This window comes from Marmota monax, unplaced genomic scaffold (genome assembly GCF_021218885.2).
Source record: "Marmota monax isolate L192 unplaced genomic scaffold, Marmota_monax_Labrador192_F-V1.1 WCK01_AAM20220418_F8-fsc00080, whole genome shotgun sequence".
In the NCBI taxonomy this organism is placed as follows: Eukaryota; Metazoa; Chordata; class Mammalia; order Rodentia; family Sciuridae; genus Marmota; species Marmota monax.
The window spans coordinates 7,640,108-7,660,285 of record NW_026694750.1 but is presented as its reverse complement, the minus strand read 5'-3'; the positions used below and the strand labels follow the sequence as shown (position 1 = coordinate 7,660,285).

Below are 20,178 nucleotides of genomic sequence, written 5' to 3'. Positions count from 1 at the left end.
TGCCGGGGTCTTTCATTGTCCCCCAGAGCCCTGGGTTAGGGGGTACGTAGAGGGCGTGTCCCAACCCCCAGGGCTGATGACTGTGGGGGGAGCCTGAAGCTGCTCCCCTCTGGCCTGTCTCTGGCTTGATATGAATGCCATGGGCCATGGGTGAAGCCAGGACTCTGTTCTACTCCTCAGCTGGGCCAGTCTAAGCCTGGCCCTAACACCAAGGCTGGGAAGTGCAGTGGGCCGGGCCTCAGCAAGGGTGTGGGCAGCCATGCTGCTGGGTGGCTTGGTCTGTGCAAATAGGAGCGAGGAGTGTCCTGCTGCTGTCCCTCTCCTGTCTGCGCCTGTGTGTGCGACTCCATGTGGGTGTGCCCTCTCTGCCTGATAAGCCCAGCCCCAGCCACGCCCAGCTCTCTGCCCAGCCCGGAGGACATTCTGGGGTGAACTGTCTGTTCATTATCAGGAGGACCAGCTGGTGCTGCCTGCTGCACCCAGATGTCATTCCCAGCACTCCCTCGCTGCCTCAGGACATCACCCCCCCATCCTTCCCGTCCCCTGCTTGGGGACACCCTCCTGGGAGAACCTCACTTGACCCTGCACCCTTGTCAGTCCCAAGCTGTGGGCCTGTTTGTGTGTGTTCACCTAGACCCTCCACACAGGCTGTGCAGGCTGCCCCAGGGCCTGGCCTTCATGTGGGGGGTCTGCCCAGCGCAGCCTTCCTTCCCCGGGGGGTCGGCTGCCCTGTTCTTTGGCTGTTCCTGTGGCCTGCCCCTGAGGCCCAGGTCCTGCCCCATCTCGGCCGCCCTGGTGAGGGCGGCCTGCCATTGGTTTCCACGACTGTAAGAGAACAAGTGTCCAGAAGAGAATGAAGGGAGCGGGTACTGGGCTGTGTGGACGCCGGTGGTGGCTTTAGGCCAAGGGTCTTTGAGGGTGCGCTTTCCTAGCCTGGCTGCCCGAGAGGAGAGGGGTGTTCAATTTGTTGTTGACTAAGGAGCCACCCAGCAGTGGGTAAGGGTGCCACTGTCAGTCTCCTCTGAGGACAGAAGGACAGGGAGGAAGCAGGAAGCAGGGAGCAGGGATGGGTGCCCACGGCTCTTTAGCCTTCACCTACTGGCTCCCGCGCAGCTGCTGATCCTGCTCCCGTGCAGGTGATAGCCTGCCTCAGGGCCTTCGCACATGCTTCCCCTCTGTCCACAGACTGCCCACCCTAGAGGGCTCCTGCTCACAGGTGAAGCCCAAGCCAGTGGGGACCCAAGTCCCCTCCGAGCCCCTTTGTGCCCTCCCCTATATGGGCACTGCCTCCCCACTAGCCTGGGTGCTGCTCTGGGGTTAGAGGTGTTTCTCAGCTGCACAACTCAGGTCTCAGACTGAGCTCTGACCCAGAGACCCCACCTCTGCAGGGGGCCAGCATCACCTTGCAGCCCTCTCTTGGTTGATGGGTGGATGGACTGGTCATCCCCCTCTGCTGTCATGCCTGGCTGGCTCCCGCCTTGGGACCCATTCTAAGGAGTGCTTCCCGGTGTCTTCTGTGGCTCGTAGCTTTCAGAGAGCTCAGTGTTGTGCTGCTGTGAGGATTTGATCAGTATCGGCAGTGTGCAAGGTTTGGGTCTCGGATGCCTTTGCCTTCTTCATGTGGAGGCTCCAGAGATTTCTTGTGCAGGGGTATTCTTTCCCAAGGGTGGCTGGAGCCAGCTCAGACCAGCGCACAGGAGCCTGCTGACAGTAATTTTGTGAGCGTGTTGTTGAACAACCATTATTAAAATCAAATTAAACTAATTACATATGTAAAACATACAAATCACATAAAAACAAAGGTGATGAGCACTCAGAGCGCACGGCCTCCTCGTGCTTCGCATCCTCCTCTCATCTCTGGTCTTGTGTGCGCGTGCCTCGGCTGTGTCTGAGCAGTGGAGATACTCTGCGCCCCTCTTCCCACTCGGGTCCAGCAGTCGCACGCTGATCCTCAGCTCTGGGAGCGGCAAAGGCGCACCTCGGGGCTCCTCCCACAGGGCTGGCTGCTGGGTTGACTGGCCCACCTCGGTTATCTCGGATACCTACACACTAGAAATCCCAGATGGAATTTAAGAATATTTATTTATGAAGCCTCGTTAAAAGATAATGCACAAATCCCATGTTAACATAATAACACGTGCATCAACATTTTATAAAAAATAAACAGTTCTTGTTCAAAACTAAAAACTAACTCAGTGCGAGTGACACGGGTGACGTTTTTGCCCATCTCTCCAGCGTCTGGCGTACGAGGACAGGTGGGTCCTCCTGCCCTCCAAGCTCCCTCTCTCGGCGCGTTGTTTGGTTGGAGTGTTGGGGGATGTGGCCCCGCAGACCTGCCACCCTCCCACGGGCAGTGGGTGTCCTTCCCGGGGGCTGCCAGCAGCAGGCCCTTGCCAGTCTCCCTTGTTCCTGTCCTCTCAGGAGGGATCGAACCCAGGGGCTCTACGCTGAGCCCCAGCCCTTTTTAACTTATTTTGAGACAGGGTCTCACTGAGTTGCCCACTCTGGCCTCAAACTTGGAATCCTCCTGCCTCTGCCTCTGGAGCTGCTGGGATCACAGGGTGAGTCACCACAGTCTGCACTCCTGCAGGTCTCTAGAGCGGTGCAGTGTGGAATCTGAAACTATCGCAGGCTCTTTCTTAGGTTGCTACAGTAACAGGCACTGGTCTGTTTTCCACCTTGAATGGTCTTTCCCTGTGTATGGTTTTGGAATATGTCTGGTCACCTGGAAAAGATTGGTTCACTGAATTACGCAGATTTTCCAAATGTCGACACATTTCATGATGTTATCCCCAAATCCTGTCAGCATTACCACTGACCTCTGAGCAAAGCCTGGTTGCTTTGGAGCTGACAGTCACTGTGGTGGCCTCGAGTCTTGCAAAGTGCTCATTTTCACCTGAGCTTGAATTTGGAAGTCGGCCATGTCAGTTGTCACTTGCTCCTGTGGCTTCCCTGATTTTTGAGTGACAACCTTGCTTTCTTCTTTTTTTCTTTTTTTTCTTTTTTGAGACACTGTCTCACTGTGTTGGCCAGGCTGGTCTTGAACTCTGAGCTCCTGGGGTGGCACCACCCCCATCCCTGTGAATGTCCATACAGGCAGAAAGACAGCTCTTTTATTAGGAAAATGGTTTGGACCTTGTGGGTTCTGGGGACCGTAGGGTTCTGTGGGGGACACTTTGGGAAGCAGTGCTGTGTGGCCTGTGCAATGCTCTGATCTTTATCCTCTTCACTCGGCAACATGCTTTCAAGCTCTGTCCCTGTTTCTGTCCCTGCCAGCTGCTCTCCTGCTCCAAGTGCCCGTGCCCCCTGTGCACCCCACTCCCCCTGCAGCAGGCCCATGCTGCTGTGCATATCTTCCCTCCAAGCGCCCTCGGAAGCCCAGAGTGGCTTTCTCTCCATGCAGGGCCATTGTCCCAGGGCTGCCTGCCTGTGCTCAGCCCAGTGACCTCCTTGTCCAGGTCTTGCTTCCCTGGACAGAGGCCCTTCTTCTGTCTCCAGAGATCTGGTGAGTGGAGCCAGCTCTGAGAGCCCCCACTGTCTGCATGGTCTCAGGGGCAGGGAGCTGGGTTCTCTGCTCCCACATGCAGCCCGCTGAGCCGGGCAGGCAGGCTCCACACCTGGCTCCTGCTGCTCGACCAGCTTGCACGAGGCGGCTGAGCTGGCCTGGGCCTGTGGCTTCTCAGGGCCGTCCCAGTTCAGTGCTCTCTGCACCCACTAAGTCCAGGGCTGGGCAGCAGGGCTCACGGAGTGGTCTCAGGATGGGGGAGGTGGGGAGGGCTCTGAGCAGCTGGTGGCTCCTGGGAGAGGGTCCAGCCCTGGGCTCACCCACTACGCCAAGGGCTCTGACTTGCCTCCTCAGTACTGGTTTCTGGGCCATGTTTCTCTGCGCCTTGAGACCAACTCCCAGCCTGGACATCATGGATGGGGTAGGGGTACAGGAAGAAATAGGCTCTGTGTGGGAGCAAGTGTCGAGGGGCCCACTCAAGGCCGAGACCCTTCAGGGGTGGGAGGGGGCTGGAGTTCGAGACCCTGGCCCCTGGGACCCAGAGGGAGGTTGGGGAAGACAGGCAGGTAGTCCTCTTGCTCTTGAAGAGGGTCAGCCCTTGGGGGCTTGAGGCAGCAGGTCAAGGGGGCCCTGCATCAGGGCTATCTGTGCCCCAGCTTAGCCACACCAGTTGGGTGGGGGTGGGGTCTTGCCATTTCTGAACCTCAGTTTCTTTCTTTGGGGAATTGGATTTGTCTGTGGCCTAGATACCTGGCAGGGCCTGGGCAGGAGGGAAAGGAGTCCTCTTTGACTTTCCCCTTCCCAGAGGCTGGGGCTTCCACCGCTGCCTTTCCCAGGGGGCTTCCCGAGCCAGGGATGCCAAGTGAGGGTGTGTGGGCCTGCTTCCTGGGCGCTGACGCAGCAGGTGGGAGGCGGCAGGAGGAGGCTGCGGGAGGGCAGGCTGGGACTTGAGGTGGGCCTCCCTTGTGCTCTTGGGGACGCTTCAGGTGCACTGGAAGCATCGGAAACGGTAGCAGCCAGGTGGCCACCAGGACTGGGAGCCAGCTCAGGACCTGTGGCCTGAGCAGGCACATTTGCCCTCCCTGTGGGTGGAGCAGCGGGGAGCCTCGCCTCCTTACAGGGGAGCCACTCTCTCCTTCAGGGGAGAGGGTCTGCCAGTCTGCCGTGGGCTCACATCCTGGGCACTAGCCAGGCTCTCAAGGAAGGGTCAGGTGGACCTCTCCACCCTGTGCCCGGCTGGACCTGCGTGAGACCGTCAGTGAGCAGTCTCCATGACGGGAGCCAGTTCCCAAGGGCTTGAGGTTGGCATCCGGGTCAGGATCTGAGCAGAGGCCAGAGGCCTGAGACAGGAGGCACCCTCTCCTTAGCACAGGGGCCTGAGATCCTCTGGGTTGGCCAGAACCTTGTGGCCAAGCAAGAGGAGCAGGCCTGGTCAGGAATGGCCCCGCAACAAGATCAACCAGGGATCCTCCTCCCTGGCCCCCTACCTGCTGTAGGGCCTGGGAGCCGTAGGGCATGGGTGGGAGTGAGGGGCACCACTGAAGCCTGGAACGGCTTGCGGGGCAGGTGGGTGAGGGGCTCCTGGTGCCAGGTGCATCGGGCCTGTGCCAATGACTGACCTCACGGGCCTCACAGCCACACCTTGGCTTGTGGCGGGCGGCGTAGTGCAGGTGCCCAATTAGGTTCCCCAGTGCCAGCCCCGTGCAGCCCCACGCCTGGCCCGGGCTCCGGCAGGCGTGTCGAGGCACAGCTCCCGCTCCCACCGCAGCAGGAAGCTGACTCTCAGGCACCGGCAGGCGCCAGTTTGGGACGGCGGCTGGAGGTGGTGCTGGCCGCACGGGCTGGTGGTCGAGGGGCTGCAGCAGTCCAGCTGCCTCAGGAGATCCTGGGTGGGGAGACCCAAACCTGTGGGTGAGCCTGGGACTGGTGCTGGGTCTGGGGAAGGAGGGAGGCCCTGGCAGGGGGCTGGCCTGGGCCTGTGGGAGGCCTGGTGCCCACTCGCTACGCCGCTGAGCCCAGGACCCCAGAGTGCACGGCTGGCTAATCCCAGCTGACGCTGGAGGAGGGCAGCATGGGCTGGAGGGCCTGGGGCCTGGAGCGTGTGGGTGAGGGAAGGCCTCGGGATCAGAGGGAGACCAGGAGCCCTGGCTCGAGGCGGGTGTGAGGCTGGCTGGGAGCCTCCTTCCCACCTGGGCAGAGCATGACTCTGGGCATCTGGAGGGTCCAGGCCCCTGGTGTTTGAAGCAAGGGCCAGAAAGCTCCGCCTTGGGCAGGTGGGAGGGCTTCAGGCCCAGTGGCTAAGGCCTCTTCCTGGCCCCCGTCAGTCTCTCTGTGGCTCTGGGTTGGGGGTAGGGAAGGCACCCAAGAAGAGATGGCCAGGAGGGCTCTGGAAGAAGCTGGCCTGGGAGAGGCAGCCATGGCCAGGAGTGAGGAGGTAGAGAGGAAGGTCGGCGCGGGGGCTGAGCGGGGCCTGGGGCTGGGGCCTGTGGAGCAGGGTGAGAGGCTGTTTAGAGCCTGGGTGCTTTGGAGGAGCAACAGGAGCTGGGTTCTGGAGCTCAGCCAAGCAGGGCCGCCCTTGGCACATGGTTGCCTAGGAGACCCAGGATGGGGGTGGGGGGCTTCGTTCACTGCAGGGGGGAGTGGTGACTGAAAGGGCCGAGACCCTGGACCTGAGTGACAGCAGAGGGCTGGAGAGAGGGCAAAGGGATGCCCTCCAAGGGCTCCTCGGGTCTGGAGCCCAGTGGGGTCGTGGGTTCCAGGCATCGCAGGTACCTGTGCTTTGCAACCGTGCTTCTGTGAGGCTGGGTGGCCCCTGTGAAGTGGCCACTGCCTTGCTTTCCATTCTGGTCAAGCTCTGGGGAAAGTCCTAGCACAGAGAAACAGACTCTGGACCCTGGGAGGAAGCGGGAGGCTTGGTCACTGGGGCTTGTCTTCCTCTGCTACTCACCATCGGTGTGAGGTCTTAGCAGGCACCCCGTGGGCCTTCAGGGGCCCTGCACCCCTCCCAGGGGGTTTGGGAGGCGCAGCGGGGCTGGGCTGCCATCCAGCCACCTCCAGCAGGGGCCGCCCTGGTCCACAGACCTGGCTGACTGCACTGACTGTTCCTCTTGCTCTCTCTAGGTGTGTGATGAGTGGCAGACCCAGACTCTACCAGACACCAGGGGCCCTGGGAGCAGAGGGTTCTGAGAGCAGCTTCCCCTGCCTCCTGCTGACGGCCAGCTCCCCCTGCTAATCCAGGGCTGCAGCACCCCCACCGAGAGTCCTCCATCCCTCTAGGATGGCTCCCCCACCAGCTGGCCCCCTGGTCCCTGCTCCTCCACCTGAGGATCCAGGACCCAGTCTGGACAACAGGTGGCTTTTCCTGAATGCCAATGTCCTGCCTGTGGGTGAGTGAGGCCATGGGCCTAGGTGCTCTGCCCTGAGCTGGAGAGCACAGTTCTTTCCTGCCAAGGGACTGTCCTTATAGGCCCAGAGATGATGTGATTCTTGTGATGTCACCTGGGAAGAAGGGGCCTCTGCCAGCTCCCCTAGAACAGGGATGCTTCCCTGGGCGGGGTACACAGTGCAGGGAGGCTGGTATGTACCTGGTGCTTCTTGTGGCAGTCTACCTGGCTGGACACAGAGCACATGCTAGGGCCCACCTGGGAGAAGGGTTTGACTAGCTCCTGGGGTCAGCTCTCTGTCCCTTACGCATTGCCTGGTGCCTGGGCACAGGCAGAGGGCATCTGGCCCTGCGGTGGGGGGCTTCTGGTCAGGTGGATGCTCAGGAGGTGGCGGCCGACCCTCTCCGCGCCCGAGTTTCTGTTTGCCTGGTGCTCTGTGGAGGGCAGGTCTGCCTCTGCCTGCTGGGTGTGTGCGTGTGTGTGCACCCTGCACCCTGGGCTTGCAGAGCCGGCTCCGGCTTGCTCGACCCACATTCTCCAGATGTGCCTGGACAGGCCTCTGCACCGGGGGTGGGAATGTGTCTGCCCAGCTGCACAAAGTTCCTGCTGGGCTTGGGCCCTCATCACAGCTCTGCCTGCAACTGGACACCAGGGAAGGGGCAGCTGGATGGGGGAGGGGAGGCAAGCAGAGCCCTCCCCATGGCCCTGTGGGGGAGCCAGAGGCCCTGGGTGCAGACATGGGGCCAGGGCCAGGTCCAGGTCCAGGAGGAGGCACTCCTGTCAGTACCCGCCTCGTCACTGCCCTGCCCCCGTCCCCTCCCCATGCCTGGTTGGCTGCTCCGAGATCAGGTAGGTCTGCTGTGGGGTGCCTGGCCCGGGGGGGGGGGGGCGAGGACCTGATCTGGCCTGGAGGTGTTTCCAGAAGGCTCCCTGAGGTAGCCCCACTGAGCAGTGGGAAATTCCCAGCTGAGAGGGCAGGACTGTCAGGTGCCCTGGCGGGCCCATGGGCAGGCCAGCTGCTGCCTGGAGGTCATCCTGGCAACGCAGCAGCTGCTGGCTTCTCTCTGCCAGTGTGGCCCCTTCTTGGTGCAGACTGAAGCGGGTCCTGGTCGTTGGACAGCGCCTGTCCTACTGACGCAGGCTCAGTTTGTGGGCCATCAAAAGGCCCCAGTGTGTGCCGGGTGGGGTGGGGTCCGCAAGGTGGGTTTAAATGGAGCCTGCCCCAGGCACTCTTCTTGGACTCCTGGCTTCTCCATCCATGAGGGGACCGGCTGAGGCAGCGAGGCCACTGAGAGGCAGGAGCTGGGCCTCCACCCTTACCCCTGGCAGGCCACTCCAAGGGGAGAACTGAGCTCTGGGGCTGGGGCGGGGGCAGGGGGCAGTGGCTACAGCAGGGGGCAGTGCTGGAGGCTGCTCTGTGGTCCTTCAGGCCATGGCCGACAGGCCCCATGCAATTTGTCCGACCTGGTTCTGGTGTGTGGTGGTCATGGGTTTCATTTAGAGGGGTTCATCCACTGCAGACCAACGGGTGGGGACGTGCGTGAGCTGCTGGCATGTGGGCAGGTCTGGGGCTGGCAACCCTGCCGTGTGGCTATGGCCTCCTTGCCAGAGGAGGGGGGTGTGCTGCCCTAGGCGGGGTCCCTCCCTGCCCTGACTGGTCACTCATCAGGCTCTGGGATCATCACCACCTCCTCCTGGCACCCACCCCCTGGTACCACTGGGGTGGTCAATGGCAGAGGCAAAAGTTTGGAACTGGGGGGTGCTGAGTTGCACGGACATGGGGCACTCCCTGATGGGCCGTGGGTCCCCAGCTGACCTCCCGGGGAGCTGTCAGGGCGGTCACTCTCTTTCCAGGCAGCCTCCTTCCTCTTCCCCAGGGTGGCAGAGGTGGGTGGCCTCTAGGCAGCTGCCCCGCCTGTTGCCCCCCTGCCTGTGTCTGCCTGTGCCTCCCCACCTTCCATGAGGTAGGGCTGTGTCCCTCAGGGAGGAGCTAACAGCTGGGCGGCTCTGCAGTGGACAGTGCCCAGTGGGCTGGCGGGGGCTCTTTAGGCTGCCCACATTCTGAGCCAGCAACGCAGAGGGGCTCCTTCTACTCAGGCCTGCCAGATGAGACCCTGCCTCAGCCACTCCCGTGCTCCTGGTCGGCGGCAGGTAGGGCTGGCTAAAGCTGCAGAGCCGCCAGACAGTGGCCCCCACTAACCCAGGGGTGCACAGCTGACCGGGAGGACCAGCACTCAGACTGCCACTGATGGGACAGTCTCCGGGGGTCGATGGCATGTGTGCCAGGAATGCTGGCCAGTGCCCTCCTCGTCCTGGAAGTGCCGGGGGGGGGAGGCTCTGGCCATCAGGGCTGCGGGCCAACTGGGGTGCGTCCCTCGTTAGAGCTGGAGCTGGCCCTGAGGCTGGGGGAAGGGAGTCCACCCAGGACATGTGTCCCCAGGGACTTTCCCATTTCAAAGGTGCTCAGATCTGGGCTCCCCGGGGCTTCATGATGGTGCCGAGGCTCTCTCATGTTTGTTTTCTCACTATGAAAGCAAGACTAGCTCAGAGGAGCTGCTCTGGAAAGTACAGAGAAGCATAAAGAGCAAATGAGATCTGCCGACAGGTCCCCGTGTCTCTGAGCCTTTGTGTGCGGGCCTCTGCTGTGATCTGGCCAGCTTTGACCCCTGTTCCCCCGCCCCAGTGCCGGTCCGTGGTGAGCCCCGCCTGGGTGCTCAGGATAGGGCCTTGGGTTGCTTTCAACATTCGGGTTTTCTCCTGGAGTCTGACGTTAACAGCTGCCTCTGGTGTTAGTGGGTGCTGCTCCCTCCTGGCCCTCATCACCAAGCAGCTCAGGAGCTGGTTCTAAGGGAGAGTCCTGCGGGCGAACGGCCCTGCTGTGGTGCTGGCTGTTCCTGAGCAGCATTCAGTGCACCCAGGTTCCTTGAAGCTCCGCCTTGAGCTTCTCACTGAGGAAGAGAGAGGCCCCTGTTGAGTGACAGGTAGAGCTTGCTGGGAGGACTGGCCTGGAGCCCCTGGGGAGCCCCAGCGCCTTTCCAGTGTCAGCCCCACCTGGTGGGATGTGAGAGGCTTTTCTAGAAGGAGGGAGGACCTGTGGGTTGACCTGAGGGCCGTCCCAGGGGAAGGTGGCTCAATGCAGCTTTTCAAATTAGTGGCTCAGGGTTTCCTGAGGCTGGAGGCTGGAGGCCAGGCTAGAGGCTGGATGGATGTGTGTGAGGCGGGGGCCACATGTGTGTGGGGGGTCCCCGCAGGGATGGGGAAGGGCCTGGGGCCTCAGTGGGATTCTTTGTGCAGGACAGAGCTGGGAGCAGCCAGTGGGGTGCACTGTATCAGATCACAGCTCAAGTGGCCTCAGCTGTGATCCTGAGGAGGGGTCTCATAGTCCTTGGGGGATGCTGATTAAGGCTGAGAAAGGGCAGAGGAGGCAACAAGCCATCTGGGGGACTGCGGTCCAGCGGCCACTGCAGCAGGAGGCCTGGTCCCTGCCTGGTGCAGCCCCAGCCCTGTGTGGACTCAGTGGAGGGCCATTCCAGGGGGAGAGGGGCTCACTCGCTGCCTGGGACTAGTGCTCTGAGCTTCTCTCCCTGTGGCCAGGAAGGGGCGAGGGGCCCTCATCCTCCCCTCCGGGCACTCACTGGGCTGGGATGGAGGAGGTGTGACCCAAACCCAGGCGACTCCCATCCGCCCGCTGCTCTGCACCCTGGGCTCTTGACCCAGTGGGCACAGGTGGCTGCCTGCATGGCACAGCTTCTCCTGACCTTGGCAAAAGGGGCAGGGCTGGCCTTCTGATGGGTGGGGGGGTGAGGGTCCGCTGAGGGGAGGCATGGGCAGCATGGCCATTCAGTTCCAGAGCCCCAGAGGGCGCTCCTGGACCTCTACCAGAAGGCACTGGGGGCTCTGAGGGGCAGGTGCACCTTAGGTGGGGGTGTGGGTGGGTGTGCCGTCCTGCTCAGGTCCCTCCCCAGGGGAGTCCAGAGCCCTGGGCTTGCGTAGGGCTGGCTGGGACCTCTGGCCTTTCCCCTGAGGGTCAGGTACACTGTTGGTGCTCAGTGCTGGCTTGGGATTCTCAGGGGCTTAGATGGCTGGGCCCAGCTGGCAGAGGAGGGGGCAGCGGGTGCAGACCTAGCTTGTGGATCAGGAGTCTTCAGGACGTCTTCTTAGTTTTTGGCACTGGGGATTGAAGCAGGTGCACTTAACCACTGAGCCACATCCCCAGCCCTTTTTATGTTTTATTTTGAGACAAGGTCTCACTGAGTTGCCTAGGGTCTCGCCAAGTTGCTGAGGCTGGCTCTGAACTCGCGATCCTCCTGCCTCGGCTCCTGAAGTCTCTGGGATTACAGGCGAGTGTCACCACACCTTGCTCAGGTCTTCTTTCTTCCCAGCCTCTGGGGGGTGGTCAGGCGGTAGCCAGGTAGCAGGCTGCACCCCCTTTCCCTTAGTGTGGTTTCCTGTTCCGCAGACTCAGGTTCACCCCACCAGCCCAGCCCAGGAATGCCCAGCTCGGACTGGGACCTGCTGTGGCCACTCAGATGGCTTTTCCGATCTCAAGCCCCTCGCCATGGGTTCAGACGCTGGCCAGGCAAACAGCACCCACCCTGCTGATGTCCTCAAGCCGACACCCTGGGGACAACCTTCCGCCAGGGCACCTGGAGCACTCCTTTGTCTGGCCTGCTTGGCTCCACCTCTGCAGTTGGCCCCGTCGGAGCCACCCAGGCTTACACCCCCCACGTGTGTACAGGGACTCACCTTGGTCTCCGAGGCCCTCCATGGCCTGACCCCTGCCTGCCTCAGCAGCCTCCCCCAGCCCCTCCTCTGCCCCACAGCGTCCAGGCCCTGCCCTTCTGAAGGGCCCCTGGTGTCTGCTGCCCCAGCTTTGATGATGTGCTGGGTGCTTGTTTCACGCTGGTCACAGGGTCACGCTGAACTCTTAGCTGCCCAGTTAAGAGCCCTGGGGACGCTCAGAGCGTACTCGTCAACAGTCGCAGGATGAACGAGTGAACGGGTGAGTGAGCCCTGGGCCTGGCAGCCGGGCTGGCTGCTGCGTGTGGGCAACAGTTGGTTGATGATGGAGACGCCTCCATGGGCCTGGCACTTGGTGTGGGGTGAGGAGATGGGGCAGCCCAGTTGCTGGGTTCCAGGAAGTCTCTGCTCCCCGGTGTCCCTGGGAGCAGCTCTGTGAGGCTGAAGGACCTGGGGTCAGCCAGAGGCCCTGGGGGACCTGTCCTGGGGATTCCCTCCTGCCCCTGTCCCCAGCACCCCCTGGCAGGAAAGGCAGTATGGGCTCTGGGAGGGGATGTTTCTCTAAACGATCCTGTCCCAACCAGGGCCCTGAGGTCCTGGACCCAGTGCACGGGAAGAGGGTGCGTGGGCTACCCCTGGCTTGGGCAGGTGAAGAGCCCGTGCTCTGACCCCTCTCTGGACCTAAGGTGGCCCCAGCACCATCCACACTTCCTCCCCGCCAGCCTGGGTATTGACAGCTCAGTCCTGGACCATGAGTTTTCTCCTACATTGGCCTTGGGTTATTGGGTTGGGAGCTGGCCCACCTGCCTTCCACCCATCCTTGAGCTGGGGGGACCTGCCAGCTCTGGTCCCGTGGTCACCTCCTCTGCAGGCCCAGGTGCCAGTGAGACCCAAGCTGGCCCACAGGAGTGGCCCTGTCCCTACCCGGGCCCCCTGTCCTGCAGAGCCTGTGTGGAAGTGTCGCTCTGACAATGAGAAGGGCCATCTGGGTCCAGGATGCCCGGGCTCTGGGTACTCTGGGCAGGTCACTTTCTCTCTCTGTGCCTCAGTTTCCCTCTCAAAGAAAATGGGGTGTCAGGCACCAATATTTCCAAGGGCCCACAGCACCCAGAGACAGGGTATACCCACAGGTCCTCCCAGGGAGTCCTCACTCCTTCCGGGTGGCACCAGCTGGACACAGCAAGGTGCCTGGGGTCTTGGGTAGAAGGTCAGCCCTGCCTGGCTGGAGGCCTGGCACCTACCCCTCTGCTGGTCCCTACAAGGAAGGCCAGTGCTGGCCAGGCCTGCCCCCTCCCCTGGTTCCACATGGTCTTGAGTTCTGATTGAGAACGGGACGTCTTAAGACCAGATGCTGCTGGAAAATGAGACACACACTTGCTAAATTTAGCCTGTTGAGAATTGCACATTTTCCCAATTAGACCCATTGATTTGGTGGCGAGCACTTGCTCCTCTGCGGTGCCCTGGCTGTGCCACTCGCTGCCTCCCTGCGGACATCTCTGCAGGCCTGTGGGTCCCCGCTGGTGACCGTGGGCTGCGGAAAGGCCCCTGAGCCCGGCTCCTGCCCTGAGACATCTGTCACACCTGGGGCTGGAGCCTGCCCCCAGCAGGGGGGGCATGTGAGGGCACACAGACAGGGGACCCAGTCTGGCTAGATCCCTCTGCACTAAGGAGACCATTCGTGAGGTCACTGAGGCCAGGCCTATCTGCCCAGTTTGGAGGAGCAGGGCTATGCACCTCCCTGCCTGTCGGCCTCACAATCTTGTTCGGGAGGGCAGCCTCAAACAAGGGCAGGTCAGGTCCTGGGACACAGTGGAGGACGAGGCAACCAGGAAAGACCCCCTGAAGGAGACAACATGCTCCAGGCCTTGGAAGCCAGGCAGGAAGGAGGGGGACCTGGAGCAGGAGGAGGCCCCATGCCATGACAGGAGGGGAGGGGCACACCGCAGCGGGGAGCCAGCCAGTGGCGTGCCTGGGAGACCTGGGGGACCTGGGGAAGGAACCTCTGGGACATGGGGGTTGTGGAGGCTCACAGGCCAGGGAACAGTGGTGGACTAGGAGAAGGCTGTCTGCCCTAGACAGGTCCCCAAGAGCACCTGGCCGACACAGTGGGCACATCCATACACCACCCTCTGTGTGAGGTGGCTGGCCTCCCTCTCCACCCTGACCCCACCCAGAGATCGGGGATGCTCAGAGCCTCTGCTGGTGGAGATCTCTCTCGAGGTCCCCAACTTGCATTTCAGTTTTGGCTCTGGGTAGGAGGAAACCAAGGGTTCTGCGTCTCGTTGCTCAGTTTCTGTCTCCCTGGGTCTCTGGCTCTTGGCTATGTCCCCTGGGGAGCCCAAGGTTTTGTGGGTCCTTTCTCCTGTTGCTTTATTGAAGCACCCGAGTCCCCCATGCTTCAGGTCTGCTGTGCCCAAGGGTCTTGCTCCCAGGACATGGCATTGCTGTCCCTAATCCCAGCAGAGCCCCAGACTCTGAGAAGGGGTGCAGGTGGGCATGGCTTGGACGGTGCCACCTACTTGAAGTGGAAGGGTCTGGGCTTTCTCTCCCTGCCTGCACCCAGCCCCAACGGTCTCTAAGTCAGGAGGGAGTGCTCGGGGCTGTCACTTTGAGTAAAGTCTGTGGAGGGCTGGGAAAGTGCAGAAGTTCCCAGCCGCTGTCCCGCCAGTTCCATGCTGTTATCTCAAAGCCAAGAAGCTGCGGGTGGGATCATAGCCTGCCTGCCAGCTTCTAAGAGGGAGTCCAGTCCTGGCTCTCGTTGCGTGTGGGGTCCTGGATCGGCTCATGCTGTCCGGGTGGGGGTGGGAAAGAGGAGTAGGTAGCCCTGCTCTCGCTGGGAGGTGGCTTGAGAATTTGCTGGAGATAGCATTTTAGGACAAGGAGCTAGGGCAGTGTGGGTGCCACAGGGCCCTTCAAGGGGAGCCAAGAAGCAGCCTTCCAATCTGTCGCTGGAGTCTTGCAGAGGCTCCTCTGATCACCTCTGCTCGCCCCACAGCCCCTGTCAAGGCGGCCATAGCTCCTGGGACAAGGCTCTGACACTCCACCATGATGACGGGGGCTAAGCAGGTGGCTGTGTGGGAATGCCCAATGCTACCAACCTTGGGCAGAGGCTGCCAGAGGAAGCCTCCCAGAACCCACACCAGCAGGAGATTTTGGAGCTTGCAGAGATGGAGCTGGGAGGGGCCCTCTGTTCCTGGAAAGCAGAGAGCCTTGTGTGTGAGGTGGCTGGCCTCCCTCTCCACCCTGGCCCCACCCAGAGATCGGGGATGCTCGGAGCCTCTGCTGGTGGAGATCTCTCTCGAGGTCCCCAACTTGCATTTCAGTTTTGGCTCTGGGTAGGAGGAAACCAAGGGTTCTGCGTCTCGTTGCTCAGTTTCTGTCTCCCTGGTCTCTGGCTCTTGGCTATGTCCCCTGGGGAGCCACAGGTGCAGGATTCAGTCCCTCTGGGTCAGCTTTGGTCCCAGGGTCTATGGCACAGCCACGGGAGTGGTTTTCCGAAAGTCAGGAGTCTTGAAAGAACTTTGGAAACTGCGAATCTAGACCTGGGAAATGGCAGCCCAGGAAGGAGAGCCGAACTCCTCAAAGTCTGTGGAAGCCAAGACCTGAGCTTGTGTCTGGTGTGTCCTCTTAAGTCACTACAGGGCCAGAGTAGACAGGGTCTGCCATGGGGAAAATTGGGGACTTTGGTGACATTTGTCTGCAATGAAACACACCCCCCACCCCCTCTTCCAAGCGTGTCTCCTCCTCTGTCTCCAGGAACCTAGGGCCTCACTCCTGACTCAGCCTTTCCCCCCCCTGATGGGCAGTGGACCACGTCCTCTTCTCGGGCCTGGCCAGGATTCCTCCTCCCATTAAGGCCCATGTCAGACCTTAAAGGATGGAGTCCAGAGACCCCCCATCAGGGGCAGAAACATCAAGGTGTGGGTGGATGGGCTGCCTGGGCTAAGTGCTGCGGCTTCCCTAGCAGGCAGGCTCCGAGGGGCCTGGAGCAGGCTGCAACCCTCCCTGCCCCGTAGCTGGCCAGGTGGCTGACCAGAAAGCTGTTTCTTAGCTCCTGGCCAAGACAGGCCCAGGAGGGAGTCTAGGCCTCCTGGACACCGGTGTGGGCTGAACATTTTCTCTTGGCTGGTCCCCCTGTCCTCTTCACGGTGGCCTGCTGCAGGTGGGTGATGAGGCAGGAGAGGGTCTCTCTGAATAGAAGAACCAGGGCCTGCAGAGAGGCCTGGTTGGCAGGAAGGTTCCAGGAAGCTCTCGGGGCTAGGGCCTGTCTCTATTGCTGCTGTGGGCACCCTCCAGCACCTGACTGTGGGGAAGGCTAGTGACTGTCCCAGCCCCTGCAGGTAGGGCTTGGTCTTGGTCCTCTTGCTGGGCCTGAGGGGTGGTTTCCAAGACATTCTCACCAAGCCCCTCTCTCAGACCCAACCCCGTGGGGCTTCTCCATGAAGTGGGCTAAGGGGTGCTCCTGGATAGCAGGAGAGCCCTCTTGGGGCTGGGCAATCAACCCTCCCCAATCAGTTCAAGACACTTTCAGGTCTCAGCACTAGTCTCCTGTCATCTTGGTGGGGAGGGGAGGGGGTAAGGTGGCCTAGGCCCCTCTTTTCAATCACCTTGGTGGCCAGGGTGGGGGTGGATTAGGCAGCAATGCCTGGCCCAGCGTCCAGCCTTGGCTGCACTGAGCTGCCTCAAGATGGGGAAAGCGGTCTCGGCCCCGCCTCCGGGACCGGTCTCGGGGCCACGCAGAGGCAGAGGAGGGAGTAGAGGGAAGTGCTGGGAGCTGGGAGGCTGCGGGTGCATCTTTGCGCAAAAAGTACTTTGGCTGCAGCGAGAGAGTGTGGGGCGGGCGCTGGCCCAGCTGTGAGCTGTGCGCCTCGCCGGTCCCTGATCTGTGCATTGCGCTGGCCCTTGCACCCCGTTGTGCCCCGCTCAGCGCGCCGCGGAGCCCGCGCCCCTGGACCCCTCCCGGAGCGGGGCGGGCAGGGGGTGTGGTGCGGGCGGCACGAGTGACAGCGAGCTCCTCGCGCGGCGCCTCCACGGGGCGCAGTGTCACTGCGCCCGAGCGCGCCGCGCGCACAGCCCGCCGCGGGCCGCCCGAACCCGCGGGCGATGCCGCCGGAGCCCGAGCCCGAGCCTGGACGCTGACCGCCGGTCTCCGCAGCCGCCGCACCCACCGCAGCCGCGGAGACAATGGACGCGGGAGCCGCCCCGCAGAAGCACAGTAGGTGCCGCTCCTGTTGCTGCGCCGCCGCCGCCGGGGCCGCGGCGGGTGGACGCGCGGGGGCGCCTCTGTCCCTGGCGCGGGTTGGGGCCGCGTCGGGGGAGGGGTCGCTTTTCGTTCCAGTGCGCCCCGTGGGGCCGGGATGCTTACAGGGTTCTGATGGAGTGGAGGGCGCTGGTCTTGGTGGGCTTGGGAGAAGGTGCATGTGTGGGACGGCAACGGGACAGACAGGCATCCAGGCTGTCTTGGTGGCCTCAGGTGCTGGGTGAGGGCCACCCTCTGCAAACTTTCCTCCCCTGGTTTTACCTGAATATTTTACTGGGGCTGTGACCCTGTAAGGAGACTGACCCTTGGGAGCCAGGCCAGCTCCCCTATGCCCCTGGGAGGGTGCGTCAGGGGCACACACAGATTCTGCTAGAGGTGCCCAGTGGACATGCTGCACATCTGCCCAAGCTGCAGGTGCCGCTCCTGGCCCTGGCCAGCCTCTCTAGCACCAGTGTGTGTGTGGGGGGGATGGTGCAGGTGCTGTGGTCACTGCAGGGGAAGGCAGGGATCCTAGGGCCCTGGGTGACCTGCCAGGCAGTGTGTAGGGTGGTGTGGAGGTAGCATTTTGAGTCCCCTGCTGAGAGGCACTTCTTGAGGCTCTGGACCTTCGGGCCGAATGATGGGGCTTCCTGGGGGAAGGTGGGCACTCTGGAGCTGGAAGTAGTGAAACCAAGGATATAGGAGGCCCCCCTCTGTCCTGCCTCTCCCCCCCTCTGCTTGCTTTCCTCCTACCCTCCCCCCACACTGCCTGGTGACCTTTGAGGCAGATGGGGTGATCACAGACTCCCCTGTGAAACAGGCCTTTCTTCCACTGCCTTCTCCACTCCTGAATGCACCTGGCTTGTATCTCCTGTCCCCTAAAGCCCTGGGCTCCTGAGGCAATGCCCAGCTGTCCCATGCCTGGGCAGGAGGGCTGGTGGCACTCATACGTGTCCTGCCAGGCCCCCAAGCTGAGGCCTAATCAGAGCTGCAGCCATGAAGGGTGTTTGGTACTATGAGAAAGAGGAAAGTTCAGAGGTTGCAGGTCACCATCCCGCCTCCTGCCCGGCTGGTGGGCACAGGAGCTAGCCCAGGTATCTCCCCTCACACTCTGGGCTTATGGAAGAAATTGGTCCCACAGCCTCCAACCCCACTGCCCATCACATTCCCTCTGGGCTTAACTCACAGCCACATTCTCTGTGCAGCCCGTGGGGAGGGTCTGAGTTCTAGAAGGGATAGTGGGGACAGGATTATGGAGGCCACAGGTGCTGCTGGCTGTAATGAAGGTCCCCATGAACCCTTACCAGAGGCCAGCTGTCTAAGGGCCTGCTCTCTGTGCGGGGAGGGCTGGCCTTTCTTGTCATTGCCATTGCCTGGAACCAAGTCACCACTAGGGCTGTTTCCCCAGGGACAGGGGCAGTGAGAAGAGAGGCTGCAGCTGGCCTGGTAGTGGCCAGGGACTTGGTGGGCACTTCTGCTGGCAAGGGTGCGCTGTGTTTGGGGCTCCTGGGGCGTGGGTCTGGTGGTCCTGGTGTCTTGAACCCTTACCTGTTGAGGTGCATGATGAATGTGAGACTGGGGGCAGGTCTTTACCCAGGTCTGTAGAGCTGATACACAGCCAGGTGGGGTCCAGAGGTGTTGGGCAGTTGGCAGTGGCTCTTCTAGAGGTAACCAGACAGGGACCCCACTCCCAGCTGGAGCAGGGGCCAGGGCCCCCCTGCAGGTCTTGGTGCCACCCATGGGGCCAGAGGGTAGGGGAGATCCCCTGTAGATGGTCCTTGGGTGCTGGAGGGGGCAGGTGGCCCCGGTTCCTGAGGCTCTCTCCCCCCCCCCCACAGAGAGTTCAGGTTACATAATCCCCCACCCCACACATGGATTGCTGTAAGCGGCAGCAGCCAGGTTTGACAATACGAGTTGTAATTGGATTTTAATTTTTAATGTTTGCAATAGATGAAGAGCTATGGGCCAATTTGTATATATTCTGTTACTCTGTGCCTAATAGGACGACTTCATTAGCCGCTAACTATTACGCCCGCCCCACGGCCTGCTCCCCAGAAGGGCAGGAGCCCGGCCTGGAGCGTGTGCCAGGGACCTGCAGGCTGCCTGCCACCTGCTCCAGTGGAGGGGCGTGCTGAAGGGATGGGATGCCTGCTGGGCCTCAGTGGGCTGAGAACCAGCCCAGAGGGTCCCCTCTCTGTCTGACTGGCCTTCCTATTACCCATCCTGCTCCTATATGGGCTCTAGCCCCTAACGTGTGCTGTGGGGTCCTGGCTGCCCCTGGCTGACTGAAGAGATAGCCATTCAGGGGGCCCAGGCATCAGTACACCACCCCAAATCCAGCTTCCTGCAGCTGCCTGTTCTTGAGCCATTTGAGACCTAGCTGGGACTCTTGAACCCCAGGCCACTGGGCACAGGTAGCCCTGTATTCTCTGGGTTCCACTCACCACTCCTAGCTTGCCCTGTGAGCTTGGGGTGGGGACAGGGTCAGGACTCTGCAGCCCAGTCTCCCAGGTGCTGGGAGTGGGGCACCCCGGGGTGGGGGGCGCTTAGACTCCAGGCAGGCCAGGCTCTGAGCAGCACCAGGACCCTTTGCCCAGCAGTGTCTCACTCTGCCCCAGCTGTAGGGGTCCCAGGGGCGAGACAGCTCCGTCTGCGACCGCCCTCCAGATTATTCTTAGGTCTGTTGTGTAACAGGAAGCTTCGGAGGCAGAGGGAGGGAGGGCTCGTGGAGACGTCTCCAGCGGCAGCAGCTAGCCAGCCGGGAGTCAGCTTTTGTCCTTTCTGCTGCCCAGCATAAAGGGACAAAGGAGGCTGCCTCACTGCCCAGCCTAGCCAAGAGCAGGCCAGGCCGGGCTGTGGAGGGGGGCCCAGGGCCAGTGGGGTCTGGGTGCCCCTTCACCTCTGGGGCTCCCTGAGGATGAGGCTGAGCCTCCTGCCCCTGCACGTGTGTGCATGTGTGTGCACGTGTGTACACATGCCAGTGCCCATCCCTCCTCCTGGGCCAGCTCCAGAGCAGAGGGGCCTGGGGATGGAGGAGAGGTGCACCACCTTGACCTGGACTGCCCCCGTGGCTCCTCTTCCTGCTTTCCTTTCCCATCCCCTGCTATGCTCCCAGCAGCCTTTGGGCCACAGTTCCTGGGTCCCCACGCCCACAGAGCAGGCTCTTCACACCTGTTTTATGAGCTCTGCTCTCTGCTAGGCCCCAGTGAGTGGGAAGCACCGGGAAGAGTCAGGCTCAGGGCAAACAAAGAGGGACCTTGGGGCATCTGAGAGCAGGGGACGCCGTCTGCTCTCTGCCAGAGTCTGCAAGG

The 20,178-nt window shown here is 61.8% G+C and overlaps 1 protein-coding gene across 3 annotated transcripts in view; it reads left to right on the top strand.

Annotated features, from left to right (window-relative positions):
* Window positions 1-5,279: 5,279 nt before the first annotated feature.
* Plch2 (phospholipase C eta 2) overlaps window positions 5,280-20,178 on the top strand; it is a 67,029-nt gene continuing 52,130 nt past the window's right edge. For all 3 annotated transcript variants that reach the window (XM_058572767.1, XM_058572766.1, XM_058572765.1), the window contains exons 1-2: window positions 5,280-5,416; window positions 6,626-6,891. In XM_058572767.1, the coding sequence (XP_058428750.1) occupies window positions 6,783-6,891 (109 nt within the window). In that variant the 5' untranslated portion in view covers window positions 5,280-5,416; window positions 6,626-6,782. The remainder of the gene's footprint in view (window positions 5,417-6,625; window positions 6,892-20,178) is intronic.